At 43.3% G+C, this 17,151-nt stretch overlaps 1 protein-coding gene and 1 long non-coding RNA gene across 2 annotated transcripts in view; both read left to right on the top strand.

Annotated features, from left to right (window-relative positions):
* Positions 1-17,151, top strand: part of LOC144690651 (uncharacterized) — a 264,306-nt gene that overhangs the window by 43,948 nt on the left and 203,207 nt on the right. The gene's annotated exons all lie outside the window — the stretch shown is intronic.
* On the top strand, positions 3,725-5,263 carry LOC144690641 (hemoglobin subunit alpha-like). Its single transcript, XM_078558355.1, has 3 exons — positions 3,725-4,114; positions 4,420-4,627; positions 4,935-5,263. Exons 1-3 carry the CDS (start codon positions 4,011-4,013, stop codon positions 5,058-5,060), a joined length of 438 nt encoding a protein of 145 aa, XP_078414481.1. The 5' UTR covers positions 3,725-4,010; the 3' UTR covers positions 5,061-5,263.

Raw genomic sequence — 17,151 nt, forward strand, 5'->3', positions numbered from 1 at the left:
CACTTTTCACCCCACCAGCCTCCGCATTCAAAGGATCATCCTCCGCCATTTCTGCCAACCCCAGCATGATGCCACCATCAAACACATCTTCTCCTCACCCCCACCTGTCAGCATTCTGGAGGGACCGTTCCCTCTGGGACACCTTGGTTCAATCCTCCATCGCTCCCAACATCTCATCCCCTTCCCACAGCACCTTCCCATTGCAAAAGGTGCAACACCTGCCCCTTTACCTCCTCCCTCCTCACCATCCAATAGGCCAAACACTCCTTTTAGGTGAAGCAGCGCTTCAGACTGGGTGATCACTTTGCGGAACACCTTCCGTCTGTCCGCAAGCATGCCCCGGCCTTCCTGTCACTTGCCATTTCAACACTCCACCCTGCTCTCATGCCCACATGTCCATCCTTGGCCTGCTGCAATGTTCCAGTGAAGCTCAACGCAAACTGGAGGAACAGCACCTCATCACCCGATTAGGCACTTTACAGCCTTCCGGACTTAACACTGAGTTCAACAACATCAGACCATGAACTCTTCATCATCTTCACCCCCTTTTTGATCCCATTTTCTTTTTTTAAATTCATTTTTAATTTTTATCCACTTATTTTCATTTTTATTAATTTATTCATTGTCTTATCCCCTTTTTTAAATCCCCTTTTTATCCCTTTTTCCTTTCTTTTTCCCCAACCACTGTCCCCTCCCCACATCCCATCCCCAAAAGGGTCATCTGTTCCTTGTTCCATGTTGTTCTTTCACAGAGTGCTTACCCTTCTTCTGCTATTAACACATTCTGCTTTCTTACCTTTAAGCAACTATCAGCACCTCCTTTAGTCCTTACTGCTACCATTAACACTCCTGTTGTCTTTTGTCCATGACACCTTTGTCAGTCTCTCCTTAGCCTCCATCTATTTCTGGCCTTCTATCCAGCTTCACCTGCTCCACCCCCTTAAACAGTATAAATTCCATCACATTTCTACTTCTCTTTAGCTCTGAAGAAGGGTCATACGGACTCGAAACGTCAACTCTGTTTCTCTCTCCACAGATGCTGTCAGACCTGCTGAGTTTTTCCAGCATTTTCTGCTTTTATTTCAGATTTCCAGCATCTGCAGTATTTTGCTTTTAACACAAATTGTCTGATTGTGCTCATTAAAGAGGCTGTGTGGCACCATGGTGGCCAACACTTTAACTAACAGCAACCAGCTGTTTGGGAGTAAACTGGCTGTGCATTTTGAGCACAATTTAAAGGTTAAATCTTGCACTGCAGCTGGAGGTTTGAAAAAGATTTTTAAATACATTGGTAGGCTGCTAAAACATTTGATCAAGTCTTCAAGACTAATCTATCAACACTTATTCCTGAAATTATCTGAGGACATCACCTTGAAAGAGTAAGAGCTGTGCGGCTCTCTGGATAATTCTAAAATATAAGGTACAACAAATAATTGGAAGGACCAAAGGAATCTGCCAATGGATTGTGATAAAATGGTGGAATGAGCAACAAAATGGCAGATGAAGTTCAGTGTATGTAAGTGTGCGGTGGTACAGAATGGTTAAAAAGGAAAAGTATGTACTTTGATGGGAAGGAAGATGGGTGAGGTCAAAGAGTAGCCTGGTCTGGGCACTAACGTTCATAAGACATTTAAAGCAGCACAAAAACTTTAAACCCTGAATTCCTTTAACTTTTCATGCCAAGGTACACACTACAAGAGTCGCGATCTCATGGTAAATCTGTATTGAATCTTAAGGTGACTGCTGTTGGCACATGGTGTACATTTTTGGGCTCCATATTATACGAAGTATGTTGAGGTAGATTCATTTGGATGTGACAATGTCTGGCAGCAGGAAATACAAATACAAAGAAGGTCTTTGAAAATTGAAACTGTTTTCATTTAAGCTGTGAAAATTAAGAGGTGACTTGATTGAGTTACTTGTCTAACTAACTTCTCTAAGACTTTTCATAAAGTGAATATCTACCATTGGCATGACTGAGGGGAAATATTATGAAGAGCTATGATATAAATGGGGCATGTGGCCACTTAAGGGTTGTGAGGTGACATTGCTGATTTTAAATGTACCATTTTCTTTCAGCAAAAGGATCAATAGCCAAAAGGAATTGACTTAAATAAATTTTTGGAAGAATTACACAGGAGTTGAGAAAGTACTTGTTCACTCAGAGGGAGGGTGGGGTTCTAGAACTTTCTACCTGAAAGGATGGTTAGAAGCAGAAGATGCCAATACATTTAAAACATACTTTGATGTGCACTTGATGAGCTGGAACCTACAAGGTTATGGACCAAGAGTGGGATTGGACTGGATAGCGCTTTTTTGGCTGACATGGACACAATGGGCCAAATTGTGGCACTCCTTCTGTACCAGAAATATTTCTACATTTCTGTGGGAGATCATCTAGGCAATGACAAGTAATTTCATCTTTTGCAGAACCAGAGGACAGCCCGGGCTTGAAAGGGGGTAATTTCCAAACTAATCTGCAGAAACAATATTTCAGTGAGTGAGTGATGAATCCAATGGAAGAGGCTCTTCAATGAAATGCTGCAAGCTGTTAGAATTCATTCATTCAAATGTAAAACTAGATCGATCAATTTCAGAAATTAACATGTTGGGATCCAATTTGTGAGTAATTTGAAAAGTAATGGGGTAAGTATAGAATGCTTGGCAGAAAAAAAGGTGATTTTGGACTTTGCTTCCCAACCCTTTCCACCACGGGGTTTTTCCTCGCCTCATGTCTGGGTGCGTTGTGGGTAGAGATTGATTGATATGAATTGTCGAATATCATTACATCGTACGACTTCCTAGATCATAGAAAGCAAACCAGATGGGCCTTAGCAATTGTTAGATGAGAGATGACCATGTTCTCTCTTCACTTCTAACCAATTCAGGATTTACGTCCTCCCAAATATCCTTCTCTTTTGTAAACACAAATGAGAAGTCCTTGTTCAGCATCCAAACTTATCCAACAACCTGCTGGTAACTCAGTATCAGCTCCTCTCAAGAGGAGACACCTGGTATTTAATCATTCCTTCTTAGCCATTATTTGTAGAATATTTTACTGCTCTTTAATATTTCAAGATACTCTCCTCATAATTAGTTAGGCAGAGAGTGAGCATTACCCATAATGTTAACATCAAGCTGTGTGATGGAAGCTGTTTGACTCTGCCCTTTGCTAATTTAGCATCTTCTAATATTGTGGCTGAACACAGTCTAGAAAGAGCAGATGAATCAACTGGAGTAAAAGAGAAATGATGTGATATTTAACGTTCGCTGATCAACAGGCACTAAAATGAAATACAGCAATAAAAGTGACATTTTAGGCCAGAGTAATGATGTATATATATAGAGAGAGAAGAGTTGTGTGTCTATTTTGTTTGAAGCAATCGGTGACATTTGCCACAAAATAATTGTGTTTCTGACAAGTGTCCCCTTTAACAATGAGGATACCATAAAAAGATTGGCTCACAACAAACTAAAAAGGGTTGTGAGTTAAGAATATTATTCTATTTTGACAGTAAAGTGAATATGTCCAGTGGTGCTCAGCAGTGTTTGCTGTGGAGGTAGTAATCCAAACATTTAATGTCCTCTGATTGCAATTAATTGTTCACATTATAATTAGCACTAACTTACACTAACTGCCTACCATCTGTTTTGCTATACATGCCATATTTGTATTGGTCTATTATAGTATATTTATTAACTCAATAATTTAAACCATTGAAACTTGTTTCAAATGAAATGTGCAGAAGGTGGAGTTTGGTAGCATTTCTCAAACTCGGGCTATCTTTGCTAACAGTTGCAAATGGAAGTGATCATTGGTTCTTTCTCACTCGATGTTGCATCTTATCATTGCATTTGCAATAAGTCCAACAAAACGAAAAGGACCAGCAGCCAATCAGATAAATGGGGACTGGAGGGCGGGCCTAGGAGAAATGCAATAAAAACGGGCGAAAACCGACCACAGACAGCTCGAAAGTGTTAAGACTGGAAGAGTAACGACAGCCATAACCATGCCAAGCAAACAATTCACTGCAGCCGACAGGACTGCGCTCGCTCATGTTTGCAAGGTTTTCACCCAGCATGCGGAAGCTCTAGGTGCAGAATCTTTGGCCAGGTAATTTCGTTAGATTTGCATTCTGTTCAAACTATTTTTGACGGGAATCTGTGATGATGAATATTTGATTTATTTTCTTCTAGAATCATGAGCTAAATGAAACGAAAATTTCTGCATAAAAGCAACAACTTTCTAAAGCAGTGTTTGGTGGTCTTAATACGAACTAACATGAATCTTCCTGAGATTCCTTTTCCTTGTCTTCCAGAAGAAACTTTAAATATTAGAATCGGGATACTGGGTTTGGATTGGGCTAGGTATTGCAGGTTTCAAAAGATGGAATAATGGTTTGTTTTATGTTCCTAAAGGTTGTTTGCAATTCATCCTGCAGCCAAGATTTATTTCAGTGAGTTCACTGACTACACTGCTGCCGGCCCTCGGGTCAGAGTCCACGGTGCAAAAGTACTCGGAGCTGTGGCCAAAGCGGCTGGGCACTTGGATGATCTGCATGCCCACCTGGACACACTTGCCGCCAAACATGGCCAAGTACTTCTAGTGGATCCTCAAAACTTCCCGGTACGTATCCACTTCACAGATTCTTCCTGGTGTCCATCTGACCAAACTCTGATGATCAGAACTGTAATTGGACATTTCGATTGCTGCATTTCCAATTGAAATGTCAGTCTGTAAATACTTTAGGCCTGTACACAAATTTATGGCGGTAAAAGTATAAACGTCCGGTATTCATTTCTCTTTTTTAAAAAAAAATGAGAACAGCTTCCGACCAATACTCCATCTGGGGTGCACACCCCAAATCAGGCACTCCGCAAAAATAGAGGGAACGTTGTTTCCAATTCATTTTCTCTTGCTTTTATTTTTACAGACATTTGCTACATGTATCTTGGTAACCGCGGCCAGCCACCTGGATGAGTTCGGTCCTGCTACCCACTGCGCTCTGGACAAGTTGCTTACTATAGTTTGCCAAGAACTGAGCTCCCAGTATCGTTAGAAATGCAGCAGAAAGCAGTTTGATTCACATCCTTCAAACCTCTGTGTGCACCTTCCCTGCAAGGCAATAAATCCTCGCTCTTGTAAACAAACTTGATTTTGCTGTAGCTCCCACTGTTTAATCTTATTCTGCATATTTCATCAGTTTTTTCCATTTTCTAATTGTTACTGAGGAACAATAAACATTTGCTTTCATCAATGAAACCTAGTCTTCTGTGTGTGATTTACAGAAACACATTGCATTTAAGAATAAAAAAACTTGTAGAAATAAAATTATCCACAGTAAGAAAAAGGAACACAGTGCACCTGAACTTTTACATGACCAAGAACAGCTGTTTCTTGCTCCTTCATATGATCTATACCCAGACAGCAATTTAAAAAATGAATTTCCCTTTTTATATTTTGAGTTGTTTCAGCAAACAGAAAATCAGAATGACTGATTGCTTAGATTCAAATTTAAAATGCTAAACTCATTTGGTCTGCCTTTCAAAAGTTCATGTCTGATGACAAATAGAAACTCCATTCGTGCATTTCTATTCTTCTCAAGATTAAGGGAAGCCATGAGGTCATCAGAAACCTCCCATGGCAATATCCAGTTGATTCCAATATTTCAGTCTCTATCCTCTGGGAATGCCTCCTAAGTGTTTAGCATTCTTTCTGTGAAGAGATATGATGTAGGAGCAGGAGGAGGCCATTCAACCCTTCAAACCTGCTCCACAATTCAATGAGATCATGGCTGATGATCTGCTTCAACACCTTTTTCCTGCGTTATCCCCATATCCCTTGATGTTTTAAATATGTAGAAATCTATCGATCTTAGTCTTGAACATACTCAACGACTGAGCCTCCCCAGCTTCTAGGGTAGAGAATTCCAAAGATTCACCACCCTCTGAGTGAAGAAATTCCTCATCAGTCCTTAAATGGCCTACCCCTTATTCTGAGACTGTGTCCCCGGTTCTAGACCACCCTCCCCACCCCCCAGCCAGGGAGACATCCTGCATCTACCCTGTCAAGCCCTGTAGGAGTTTTGTATGTTTGAATGAGATCACCTCTCATTCTTCTAAACTCCGGAGAATAAAGGTCCGGTCTGTTTAACCTTTCCTCATAGGATGTTCCCTCAATCTCAGGAATTAGCCTGGTGGACCTTCATTGCACTCCCTCTATGCCAAATATATCTTTCCTTAGGTAAAGAGGCCAAAACTTAATATTAGAATACATCCTGATACTGTGCCTAAACCTCTCTTGAAGTGGTGTTCCTTTTCCAGGCAAGTAATTTATTTCTGGAAGGTAAGTTAAAATATTTAGGGGCCTGTACATGAATTTGACAATTGGCTTAACTTTGAATTTCCTTTAATCACTGTGGATCTTAAAGTAATACAAATTGGCATGTGTTGGTACAACCAGCAGTAACCATGAAGTTTTCAGATGATCATAAAAACCTAATTAGTTCACTACAACAACAAACTATATTTATATGGTGCCTTCAAGGTCATAAAACATTCCAAGGTGCTTCACAGAACGATTGTAAAACAAAATTTGACACCGAACCGCAAAAGGAAATATTGGGACAGATGAACAAAAGCTTGGTTAAAGAGGTAGATTTTAAGGAGCACCTTAAAGGAGGAAAGTGAGGTGGAGAGGCAGAGTGGTTTAGAGAGGGAACTCCAGAGCTGAGGGCCGAGGCAGTATTCAGTGCCCTCACAGTAGAAAACAAAAGTTACATCATAGAAATAGGGGCTAATTGATGAAGTAGTTTAGAGTTCAAGAATAAAAAGAATTTAATATAACTAATATCTGAAGGGGTTTGACAGGTCATTTCCCCTGGCTGGGAAATCTAAATCACAGGGGCGCAGTTCCTGGATAAGGGGCCGGTCATTTGGGACTGAGATGAGGAGCAATTTCTTCACTTAAAGGGTTGTGAACCTTTGGACACTCTATGCCAGAGGGCTGTGGATGCTCCATCAATGAATACATTTGAGGCTGAAATAGATTTTTCTCAGAAATATGGAGAGCAGCTGCGAAAGTGGAGTTGAAACTGAAAATCAGCCATGACCGTATTGAATGGTGGAGCAGGCTCAATGGGCTGAATGGTCTACTGCTGCTCCTATTCCCCATGTTCTTAGGCATGAGAAGGCAGCAATGGTGGAGCAATTAAAATTAGGGATGCTCAAGAGGCTAGAATTCGAGGAGTGTAGCTATCTTTAACAGGCTGAAGAAGATTACAAAGCTAGCAAGGGGTAAGGCCATGGAGGGTTTTGAAAATAATGAATTTTAAAATCAGGATTTGCTTAACCAGGAGCCAGCATAGGTCAGTGAGCACAGGGCTGATAGGTGAATGGGACTTGCAGCAAGTAAGAACACAGGCAGCAGTTTTGGATGACTTTAAGTTTACAGAGAGTAGAATGTGGGAGGCCAGCCAGGAGTGTATTGGAATAGTCAAGTCTCGAGGTAACAATGGAATGAATGAGGGTTTCAGCAGCAGTTGAACTGAGGCAGTGGCATGGAGGTGGAAATATGTAACCTTAGTGACGGTGCAGATATGAGGTTGTAAGCTCAACTTGGTGTCCCAGACTCCTCCATCAGCATCCCTGGTATATCCTGGCACAGTGGTATACAGTCGGGAGATTGTTATCCCGGGAGTCCTCAGCATCGACTCCAGACCCAATGGAGTCTCATGGTATCATGGGAAGGGAAACCTTCTACTGATTACCATTCCACCCTCAGCTGATGAATTAGTGCTCTTCCATTTTGAACACCACCAGGAAGAAGCAATGAGTCCCAGCTTCACACCAAGAACATCATCCATTGTGTTGTGTGACAATGCCACCATGCTAAATGGACTAGATTCAGAATAAATCTACCAGCTCAAAACTAGGCCTCCATGAGGTGCTGCGAACCATCAGCAACAGTAGAAATGTATTCACTCACAATCTGTAACCTCATGGTCCAGACTGTCCATCACTCTACCAATGCCATCAAGCCAGGGCACCAAGCCTGATTAATTGAGGAATGTAGGAGAGCATACCAGGGCCATGCATACCTAACAAGCTAGCCTGGTAAATCTACAACACACGACTACTTGCCTGTGTATTGCAAGATATAGATAGAGTTAAGCGATCCCACAAGCAATGGATCAAATCAAAGCTCTGCAGCCTGCAACATCAAGTTGTGGATAGTGCTGGACAATTAAACAACTATCAGGAGGAGGAGGATCCACAAACATTCCCATCCTCAATGATGGTGAAGACCAGCATATTAGTGCAAAAGACAAGGCTGAAAGATTTGCAACAATCTTCAGCCAGAAGTGCCGAGTGGATGATCCATTTTGACCTCCTCCTGAAGTTTCCAGTATCACAGGTGCCAGTCTTCAACCAATTCGATTCACTCCACGTGATATCAAGAAACAATGGAAGGCATTGCGTACTGCAAAGGTTATGGGCCCTCAGAATCATACAATAGAATGGGTACAGCACAGAAGGAGGCTATTTGGCATGTAGTGTCTGTGCTGGCCCTCTGAAAGAGTAATTCTGCTCCCTTACCTTTTCTCTGTAGCCCTGATTTTTTTCACTTTTCAGATAAAGATCCAACTCCCTTTTGAAAGCATCAATTGACCCCGTCTCCAACACACTCTCAGGCAGCACATTCCAGATCCTAACCACTCGCTGCATGGAGCAGGAGGCGGCCATTTGGCCCCTCAACCCTGATCTGCTGTTCAATAAGATCGTGGCTGATCTGATTATGGTCTCAATCCCACATTCCTACCTGACCCCGATAACCTTTGACTCTCTTGTTAGTTAAGAATCCATCTATCTCTGCTGTAAAAATATTAAATGACCCTGCCTCCACTGCTCTCCGAGGAAGAGAGTTCCAAAGACTCATGACCCTCAGAGAAAAAAAAATCTTCTCATCTCTATCTTAAATGGGGAGACCCCTTATATTTAACCTATGTCCCCTGGTTTTAGTCTCTCCCATAAGGGGAAAGGTCCCCTCAGCATCTACCCTGTCAAGTACCCTCAGGATTTTATATGTTTCAATAAGATCACCACTCAATCTTCTAAACTTCCATGGATACAGACCCAATCTGTTCAACCATTCCTCATAAGATAACCACTCCCATCTCAGGTATCAGTCGAATGAACCTTCCCTGAACTATTTCCAATGCATTTATATCCTTTCTTAAATAAGAAGGCCAACACTGTACAGGTACTCCAGACGTGCTCTCACTAATTCCCTGTAGCAAAACATCCCTACTTTTATATTCCATTCCTCTGCAATAAACAACAACATTCCATTTGCCTTCCTAATCATTTGCTGTACCTGAATACTAACTTTTTGTGATTCCTGTACCAGGACACCCAGATCCCTCTATACCTCAGAGATCTGCAATCTCTCTCCATTTAAATACTATACTGCTTTTCTATTCTTCCTGCCAAAGTGGACAATTTCACATTTTCCCACAATATACTCCATCTGCCAAATTTTTGACAACTCACTTAACCTATGTCCCATTCAGACTCCTTATGTCCTCTTCACAACTTACTTTCCTACTTATCTTTGAATCATCAGCAAATTTAACATCCGTATACTCGGTCTCTTCATCCAAGTCACTGATATAAACTATAAATAGTTGAGCCCGAGCACTGATCCCTGTGGCACTCCACTAGTCACATCTTGCCAACCTGAAAATTCTGTTTCCTGTTAGCTAACAAATCCTCTATCCATGCTAATATGTTATCCTTGATACCTTGAGCGCTTATTTTGTATAGTAACCTTTGATTTTGTCAAATGCCTTCCGGAAATCTAAGTACACAACATCTTTTGGTTCCCCTTTATTCACATTAAATCACCTTGAATCTGTTCCCTCTAGTTCTCCATCCCTCCACCAATGGCAACATCTTCTCCCTATCCCCTCTGTCCAAACCTCTCATGATTTTGAACAGCTCTATCAAATCTCCTCTCAACCTTTTCTTCTCCAAGGACAACAGTCCTAATTTCTCCAACCTTTCTATATAACTGAAGTTCCTCATGAATTCTTTTCGCACCCTCTTTGATACCGTCACATCCTTCCTAAAGTGAATGCCCAGAACTAGAAGCAATACTCCAGTTGAGATCAAACCAAGGTAGGCATTCCTGGAAGAGAAGTGGCAGTGAATTAAACACTAAGATAAAAGCAAAATACTGCAGATGCTAGAAATCTGGAACAAAAACAGGAATGCCTACCTTGAAGAGGTGCCGCTCTTCTCCCCGATAGGATTTCCATTTGTCTCTTTTGTCCTGTTCACCTTCATTGCTTTCCATTTCCCTCCTGGTGTTTGACAAGGTGTTTACCAAAACTCGCTTTCACAGCCATTTTTCCTTTCTCAGTGACTGTCTCCGTCTCTGACTTTCCCCACTTGGATTCCTGCTGAATTTCTATCCCTCATGTTTCGAATCCCACCCAGGATTACAGGTACCTCTGGGACATACAATGTTCCTCAGACTGCTGTTCTCGTCGCATCCTGAGTTCCACACTCAGTGCCATGCGCCGCCATATGAACACACTCGACCTCTCCCTCCAGCAGCACTGACTCACCCTAAGTCAAAGCTGTCCTTGTCCCCAGTTTTATTTTATTCTTCGTCTCATCGGACGCCTTACCAAGGAACTTTGTCTCTTCCTTTCAGGTGCTAAAGAATGCAAGTTCCAACAATTCATTGATACTTACACCCATCCAAGACCCTCCACCCCTTCCCGTCCATCTCAGACACTTCCCCTCCCTTCCTTGACCTCTCTGTCTCAATTTTTGGTGATAGACTGTCCACCAATATTCATTACAAGCCTACCGACTCCCATAGCTACCTCCTCTATCAACTACAGCTCCTCACACCCCGCTTCCTGTAAGGACTCCATCCCATTCTCTCAGTTCCTTCGCCTCTGTCGCATTTGTTCTGATGATGCCACTTTCCAAAACAGTTCCTCTGACATGCCTTCCTTCTTCCTTAACCGAGGTTTCCCAACCACTGTGGTTGACAGGGCCCTCAACCGTGTGTGGCCCATCTCCCGCGCCTCTGCCCTCACACCTTCCCCTCCCTCCCAGAACCATGATAGGGTCCCCCTTGTCCTCATTTTCAACCCACGAGCCTCTGCATTCAAAGGATCATCCTCCGCCATTTCTGTCAACTCCAGCATGATGCCACCACCAAACACATCTTCCCTTCACCCTCATCAGCATTTTGTAGGGACTGTTCCCTCCAGGACACCCTGATCCGCTCCTCCATCACCCCCAACACCTCAACCCCCTCCCATGGCACCTTCCCATGCAATTGCAGAAGGTGCAACACCTGCTCCTTTACCTCCTCTCTCCGCACCGTCCAAGGGCCCAAACACTCCTTTCAGGTGAAGCAGCGCTTCACTTGCGCCTCATTGAATTTGGTCTATTGCATTCGCTGCTCCCAATGCCGTCTCCTCTACATTGGAGAGACCAAACACAGACTGGATGACTGCTTTGCGGAACACCTTCGGTCTCTCCACAAGCATAATCCAGACCTCCCTGTCGCTTGCCATTTCAACACGCCACCCTGCTCTCATGCCCACATGTCTGTGCTTGGCCTGCTGTAATGTTCCAGCGAAGCTCAACGCAAACTGGAGGAACAGCATCTCATCTTCCGACTAGGCACTTTATAGCCTTCCGGCCTTAACACTGAATTCAACAACTTCAGACCATGAACACTTGCCTCCATCTCCATCCCTTTTTATCCCCTTTTTTCAATATTCATTTTAATTTTTAAATTTTTTTATTTTTTATCCACTTATTTTTATTTATTTTCATTTTTATTCGTTGTTTTATCCCCACCTTTTATCCTATTTTCGATCTTTTTCCCACCACCCTCCCCTCCCCCCACCCCCACTAGGACCATCAGTCACTTGTTCATGTTGTTCTTTCCAGAGTGCTTATCCTTGTCCTTCTATTACCACATTCTGCTTTCTGACCTTAATTCCACCATCAGCACCTCCTTTAGCCAGTACCACTGCCATTAACACCCCTTTGTCCTCTTGTTCATGACATCTTTGTCAATCTCTCCTTTGCCTCCACCTATTGCTGGCCTTCTATCCAGCTTCACCTGCTCCACCCCCTTAAACAGTATAAATTTCATCACATTTTTACTTCTCTTCAGCAATGAAGAAGTCATACAGGCTCAAAACCGTAACTCTGTCTTTCTCTCCAGAGATGCTGTTAGACCTGCTAAGTTTTTCCAGCATTTTCTGTTTTTGTTTCAGATTTCCAGCATCCGCAGTATTTAGCTTTTATCTCAGCATTTTATACAGGCTTATCATAACTTCCTTGTTTTGTACTCTATGCCCCTATTGATAAAGCCCAGGATGCAGCCCTCTGCATCAACTGCTCTCTCAGCCTGTATGTCATCTTCAATGATTTATGCACATATACACCCAGGTCCCTCTGCTCCTGCATCTCCTTTAGAATTATACCATCTGCGTTCTTCCTACCAAAATGAATCACTTCACACTTCTCTGCATTAAATTTCATCTGCCACCTGTCCACCCATTCCATCAACTTGCCGAAGTCCTTTTGCAATTCTACAATAAATCCTCATGGTTCACAGTACTACCAAGTTTCATATCATGCACAGATTTTTAAATTGTGCTCTGTGCACCAATGTGTAGGGTCATTAATATACATCAGGAAAAGCATGAGTCCCAACACTTACCCCTGGGAAACATCGCTACAAACCTTCCTCCAGTCTGAAAAGACCACTGTTCATCTTTGTTTCCTGTCACTCAGCCAGTTTCAAATATAATGTTACTGTGCCTTTTATTCCACAAACTTTAACTTTCCTCTCAAGTCTGTTTCATGGCACTTTATCAAATGCCTTTTTTGAAATCAATGTACATCATACCAACAGCATTACCCTCATCAACCCTCTCTATTACCTCACCAAACAACTCAGGCAAATAAGTTACACAAAATTTTCCCTCAGCAAATCTGTGCTGGCTTTCCCTAATTAGCCCACCTCTCTCCAAGTGACTATTTTGTCCTCAATGGTCATTTCAAAAAGCTTCCCCACCACCAAAGTTAAACTGATTGTCCTTTGGTTGCAGGGCTTATCTTTACACCCTTTTTTGAACAATTGCAATTCTTTAATTCCCTAGCACTACCCCCTGGGTCTAAGGAAGACTGGAAAATAATGGTCATCGCCTCTTACATCCTTCAATATCCCTGGATGCATCTCATCTGATCCTGGTGCCTTATAACTTTAAGCACAGATAGGCTATCCAATGACTCCTCCTTATCAATCTTAAACTCTTTAAGTTTCTGAACTACCTCTTCTTTCACCATGACCTGGGCAGCATCATCTTCCTTCATGAAGACAGGTGCAAGGTATTCATTTTTTGGTCTCTAATTGGCCCCTCTCCTCCTTTTACCGCCTTTTTGTTATTTGTACGACTGTAAAAGATTTTTGGATTCCATTTTATGTTAGCTGTTAGTCTCTTCCTATACTCTTTCTTTGCTTCTCTTATTTCCTCTTTTCAATTTCCCCCTGAATCTTTTATATTCAGCCTGGTTCTTAATTGTATTATCCACCTGACATCAGTCATAAGCACACTTTTGCTGTTTCATCTTAGCCCCAATCTCTTCTGTCATCCAGAGAGCTCTGGATTTGTTTGCCCTACCTTCCACCTTTGTGGTATATACTTTGACTGTGCCTGAACTATTTCTTCTTTAAAGGCAGCCCTTGTTCAGTTACAGTTTTACCTGCTAATCTTTGATTCCAATTTATCTGGGCCAGGTCCATTCTTACCCCACTGAAGTTGGCTTTTCCCCTGTTAATTATTTTGACGCTGGATTGTCCATTGTTCTTTTCCACAGCCAACCTAAACCTTATGATACAATGATCACGGTCCCTTAAATCTTCCTCTACTGACACTTGATCCACTTGGCCCAAGTCATTTCCAAGAGCCAGGTCTAGCAGTACCTCCTTTCATGTTGGGCTGGAACATACTGCTGTAGAAAATTCTCCCGAACACACTCTCAGAACTCTTGCCCCTCTCCTCCTTTTACACTACTACTATCCCAGTCTATATTTGGATAATTAAAGACCTCCATTATAATGACTCTATAATTCTTTTTTGTAATTTCCATTGAAATTTGTTCCTCTACATCTTTCCCACTGGTTGGTGATCTATAGACTACACTGAGCAATGTAATTGCACCTTTTTTGTTCCTTAGCTCTAGGCAAATAAATCCTGTCCTTGACTCCTCTGGGACACCCTCGCTGTCCAGCACTGCAAAGCTCTCCTTAATCAATGCCACCACCTCTACTCCTTTCCTTCCATTCCTATCTTTCCTGAACAGCTTGTATCCAGGAAGACGTAATACCCAGTCCTGTCCTTCTTCTGGCCAGGTTTCTGTTATAGCACAACATTGTATTTACATGTGGCCAACTGTGTCTGCAGCTGACAACATCTCAGCTGCAGTACTGAAGATTTGTGCTCCAGAAATAGTTGAGCCCTTAGCCAAGCTGTTCCAGTAAAGCTACAATGCAGGCAGCTAGCTAATAACATGGAAAATTGCCCAGGTAAACATGTCCACGAAAAAACAGGACAAATCCAATCAGGCCAATTACCATCCTACCAGCCTATTCTCCATCATCAGCAAAGTGATGGAAAGTGTCGCTGACAGTGCTATCAAGTGGTTCTTTCTCAGTAATAACCTGTGCACTGATGCATAGTTTGGGTTCCACCAGGCCCATTCAGCTCCAGGCCTCATTACAGCCTTGGTCCAAATTTGGACAAAATAGCTGAATTCCAGAACTGAAGTGAGAGTGACTGCCTTTGACATCAAGGCAGCATTTGACCACATGTGGAATCAAGAGTCCTAACAGAATTGAAGTCAATAGGAATCAGGGGGAAAACTCTCCACTGGTTGGAGTCATCCCTCATTCAGAGGAAGATGGTCGTTTGTTGGAGGCCAATCATCTCAGTCCCAGAACATTGTTGCAGGAGTTCCTCAGGGTAGTGTCCTCGGCCCAACCATCTTCAGCTGCTTCATCAATAACCACCCCCTCAATATAAGGTCAGAAGTGGAGATGATTGAACAATGTTCAGCACCATTCACGACTCCTCAGGCATTGAAGCAGTTCATGCCAACAAGCAGCAAGACCTGGACACATTCAAGATTTGGGCAGATAAGTGGAAAGAAACAGGCATGCCACAAAAATGCCAGTCCAAGGCGATTTCCGATGAGACAGAGTCCAACCACTTCTAAATAACATGTACTGGCATTGCCAAATTCACCATCATCAACATTCAGGGGATTGCTATTAACCAGGAACTCAACTGCACCCAGCTACATAAGTGATATGGCTATTAGAGCAGGTCAGAGGGTGGGTATTCTACAGTGAGTGACTCACGTCCTGACTCCAAAAGCTTCTCCACAACCTACAACTCTGGAAACTATGTGATGATGATTGTTAGTTCCTCAATGAGAGGTTGACACTTGCTAGCGAGAATGATTGTCCTCCACACTTCCGAAGATGGGTGATGAGGCTAATTTTGGATCTGCAGAATTTATGGCTCGCAGGCATTTGTTGGCATGTGGGATCTCTGCTCGTATATTATCAGTCCACCTCATGGCATGTTCTTTTCGCCGCTTTCTCTTTCCTTTTTCATTTTGGGTCTCAGAATGTTGGGATCCTTCCAAGCAGCGGCAGAAGTGAGAGTGGCCCTGTGTGTAAACAGCGTGGAGAGAGAGTGAATAAAGAGCGGGGGAAAGAGTGAATAAAGAGCGGGGGAGAGAGTAGATAAAGAACGGAGGAGAGAAACAGAGGCACGCAAACAGCCATTCAAACCAACACTGAAAAAACAGAGAGTGAAGACACAGGAGAGCAGGCAGGTGATTAGTTGGTGAGTATTTCAGCTTTTAGCTTTGTTATAGATTTAAATTAGCAGCTGAGTAACTATCACTTGTTGATTATTATTAAATTAGTAATTTAAGGATGGGGGAAATAATAAAGGAAATAATAAAGTGGAGTTTACCTGTGAGGGAGCGGAGCGGCTGTGTAAAGAGCGGAGGGAGTTTACCTGTAAGGGAGTGGAGCAGCTGTATAAAGAGCGGAGGGAGTTTACCTGTGAGGGAGCGGAGCGGCTGTATAAAGAGCGGAGTGGAGTTTACCTGTGAGGGAGTGGAGCAGCTGTATAAAGGGCGGAGGGAGTTTACCTGTGAGGGAGTGGAGCAGCTGTATAAAGAGCGGAGGGAGTTTACCTGCGAGGGAGCGGAGCGGCTGTATAAAGAGCGGAGCGGAGTTTACCTGTGAGGGAGCGGAGCAGCTGTATAAAGAGCGGAGGGGAGTTTACCTGTGAGGGAGCGGAGCAGCTGTATAAAGAGCGGAGGGGAGTTTACCTGTGAGGGAGCGGAGCAGCTGTATAAAGAGCGGAGGGGAGTTTACCTGTAAGGGAGCGGAGCAGCTATATAAAGAGCGGAGGGGAGTTTACCTGTAAGGGAGCGGAGCGGCTGTATAAAGAGCGGAGGGGAGTTTACCTGTGAGGGAGCGGAGCGGCTGTATAAAGAGCGGAGTGGAGTTTACCTGTAAGGGAGCGGAGCAGCTGTATAATGAGCGGAGGGGAGTTTACCTGTGAGGGAGCGGAGCGGCTATATAAAGAGCGGAGTGGAGTTTCCGGTGAGGGATTGGAGCGGCTGTATAAAGAGCGGAGGGAGTTTACCTGTAAGGGAGCGGAGCAGCTATATAAAGAGTGGAGGGGAGTTTACCTGTGAGGGAGCGGAGTGGCTGAATAAAGAGTGGAGGGGAGATTACCTGTGAGGGAGCGGAGCGGTTGTATAAAGAGCGGAGCGGAGTTTACCTGTGAGGGAGCGGAGCGGCTGTATAAAGAGCGGAGTGGAGTTTACCTGTGAGGGAGCGGAGCGGCTGTACAAAGAGTGGAAGCGAGTTTACCTGTGAGGGAGCGGAGCGGCTGTATAAAGAGCGGAGGGGAGTTTACCTGTGAGGGAGCGGAGTGGCTGTATAAAGAGCGGAGGGGAGTTTACCTGTGAGGGAGTGGAGCGGCTGTATAAAGAGCGGAGGGAGTTTACCTGTGAGGG

The sequence above is a fragment of the Cetorhinus maximus genome, chromosome 15 (assembly GCF_964194155.1).
Source record: "Cetorhinus maximus chromosome 15, sCetMax3.hap1.1, whole genome shotgun sequence".
NCBI classification, from domain to species: Eukaryota; Metazoa; Chordata; class Chondrichthyes; order Lamniformes; family Cetorhinidae; genus Cetorhinus; species Cetorhinus maximus.

Coding starts and splice junctions, on each gene's coding strand:
- LOC144690641 (XM_078558355.1), top strand. CDS start 4,011: ATGCCAAGCAAACAATTCACTGCAGCCGACAGGACTGCGCTCGCTCAT. Junction 4,115..4,419: donor GGTGCAGAATCTTTGGCCAG/GTAATTTCGTTA, acceptor ATGTTCCTAAAG/GTTGTTTGCAATTCATCCTG. Junction 4,628..4,934: donor TGGATCCTCAAAACTTCCCG/GTACGTATCCAC, acceptor TTATTTTTACAG/ACATTTGCTACATGTATCTT.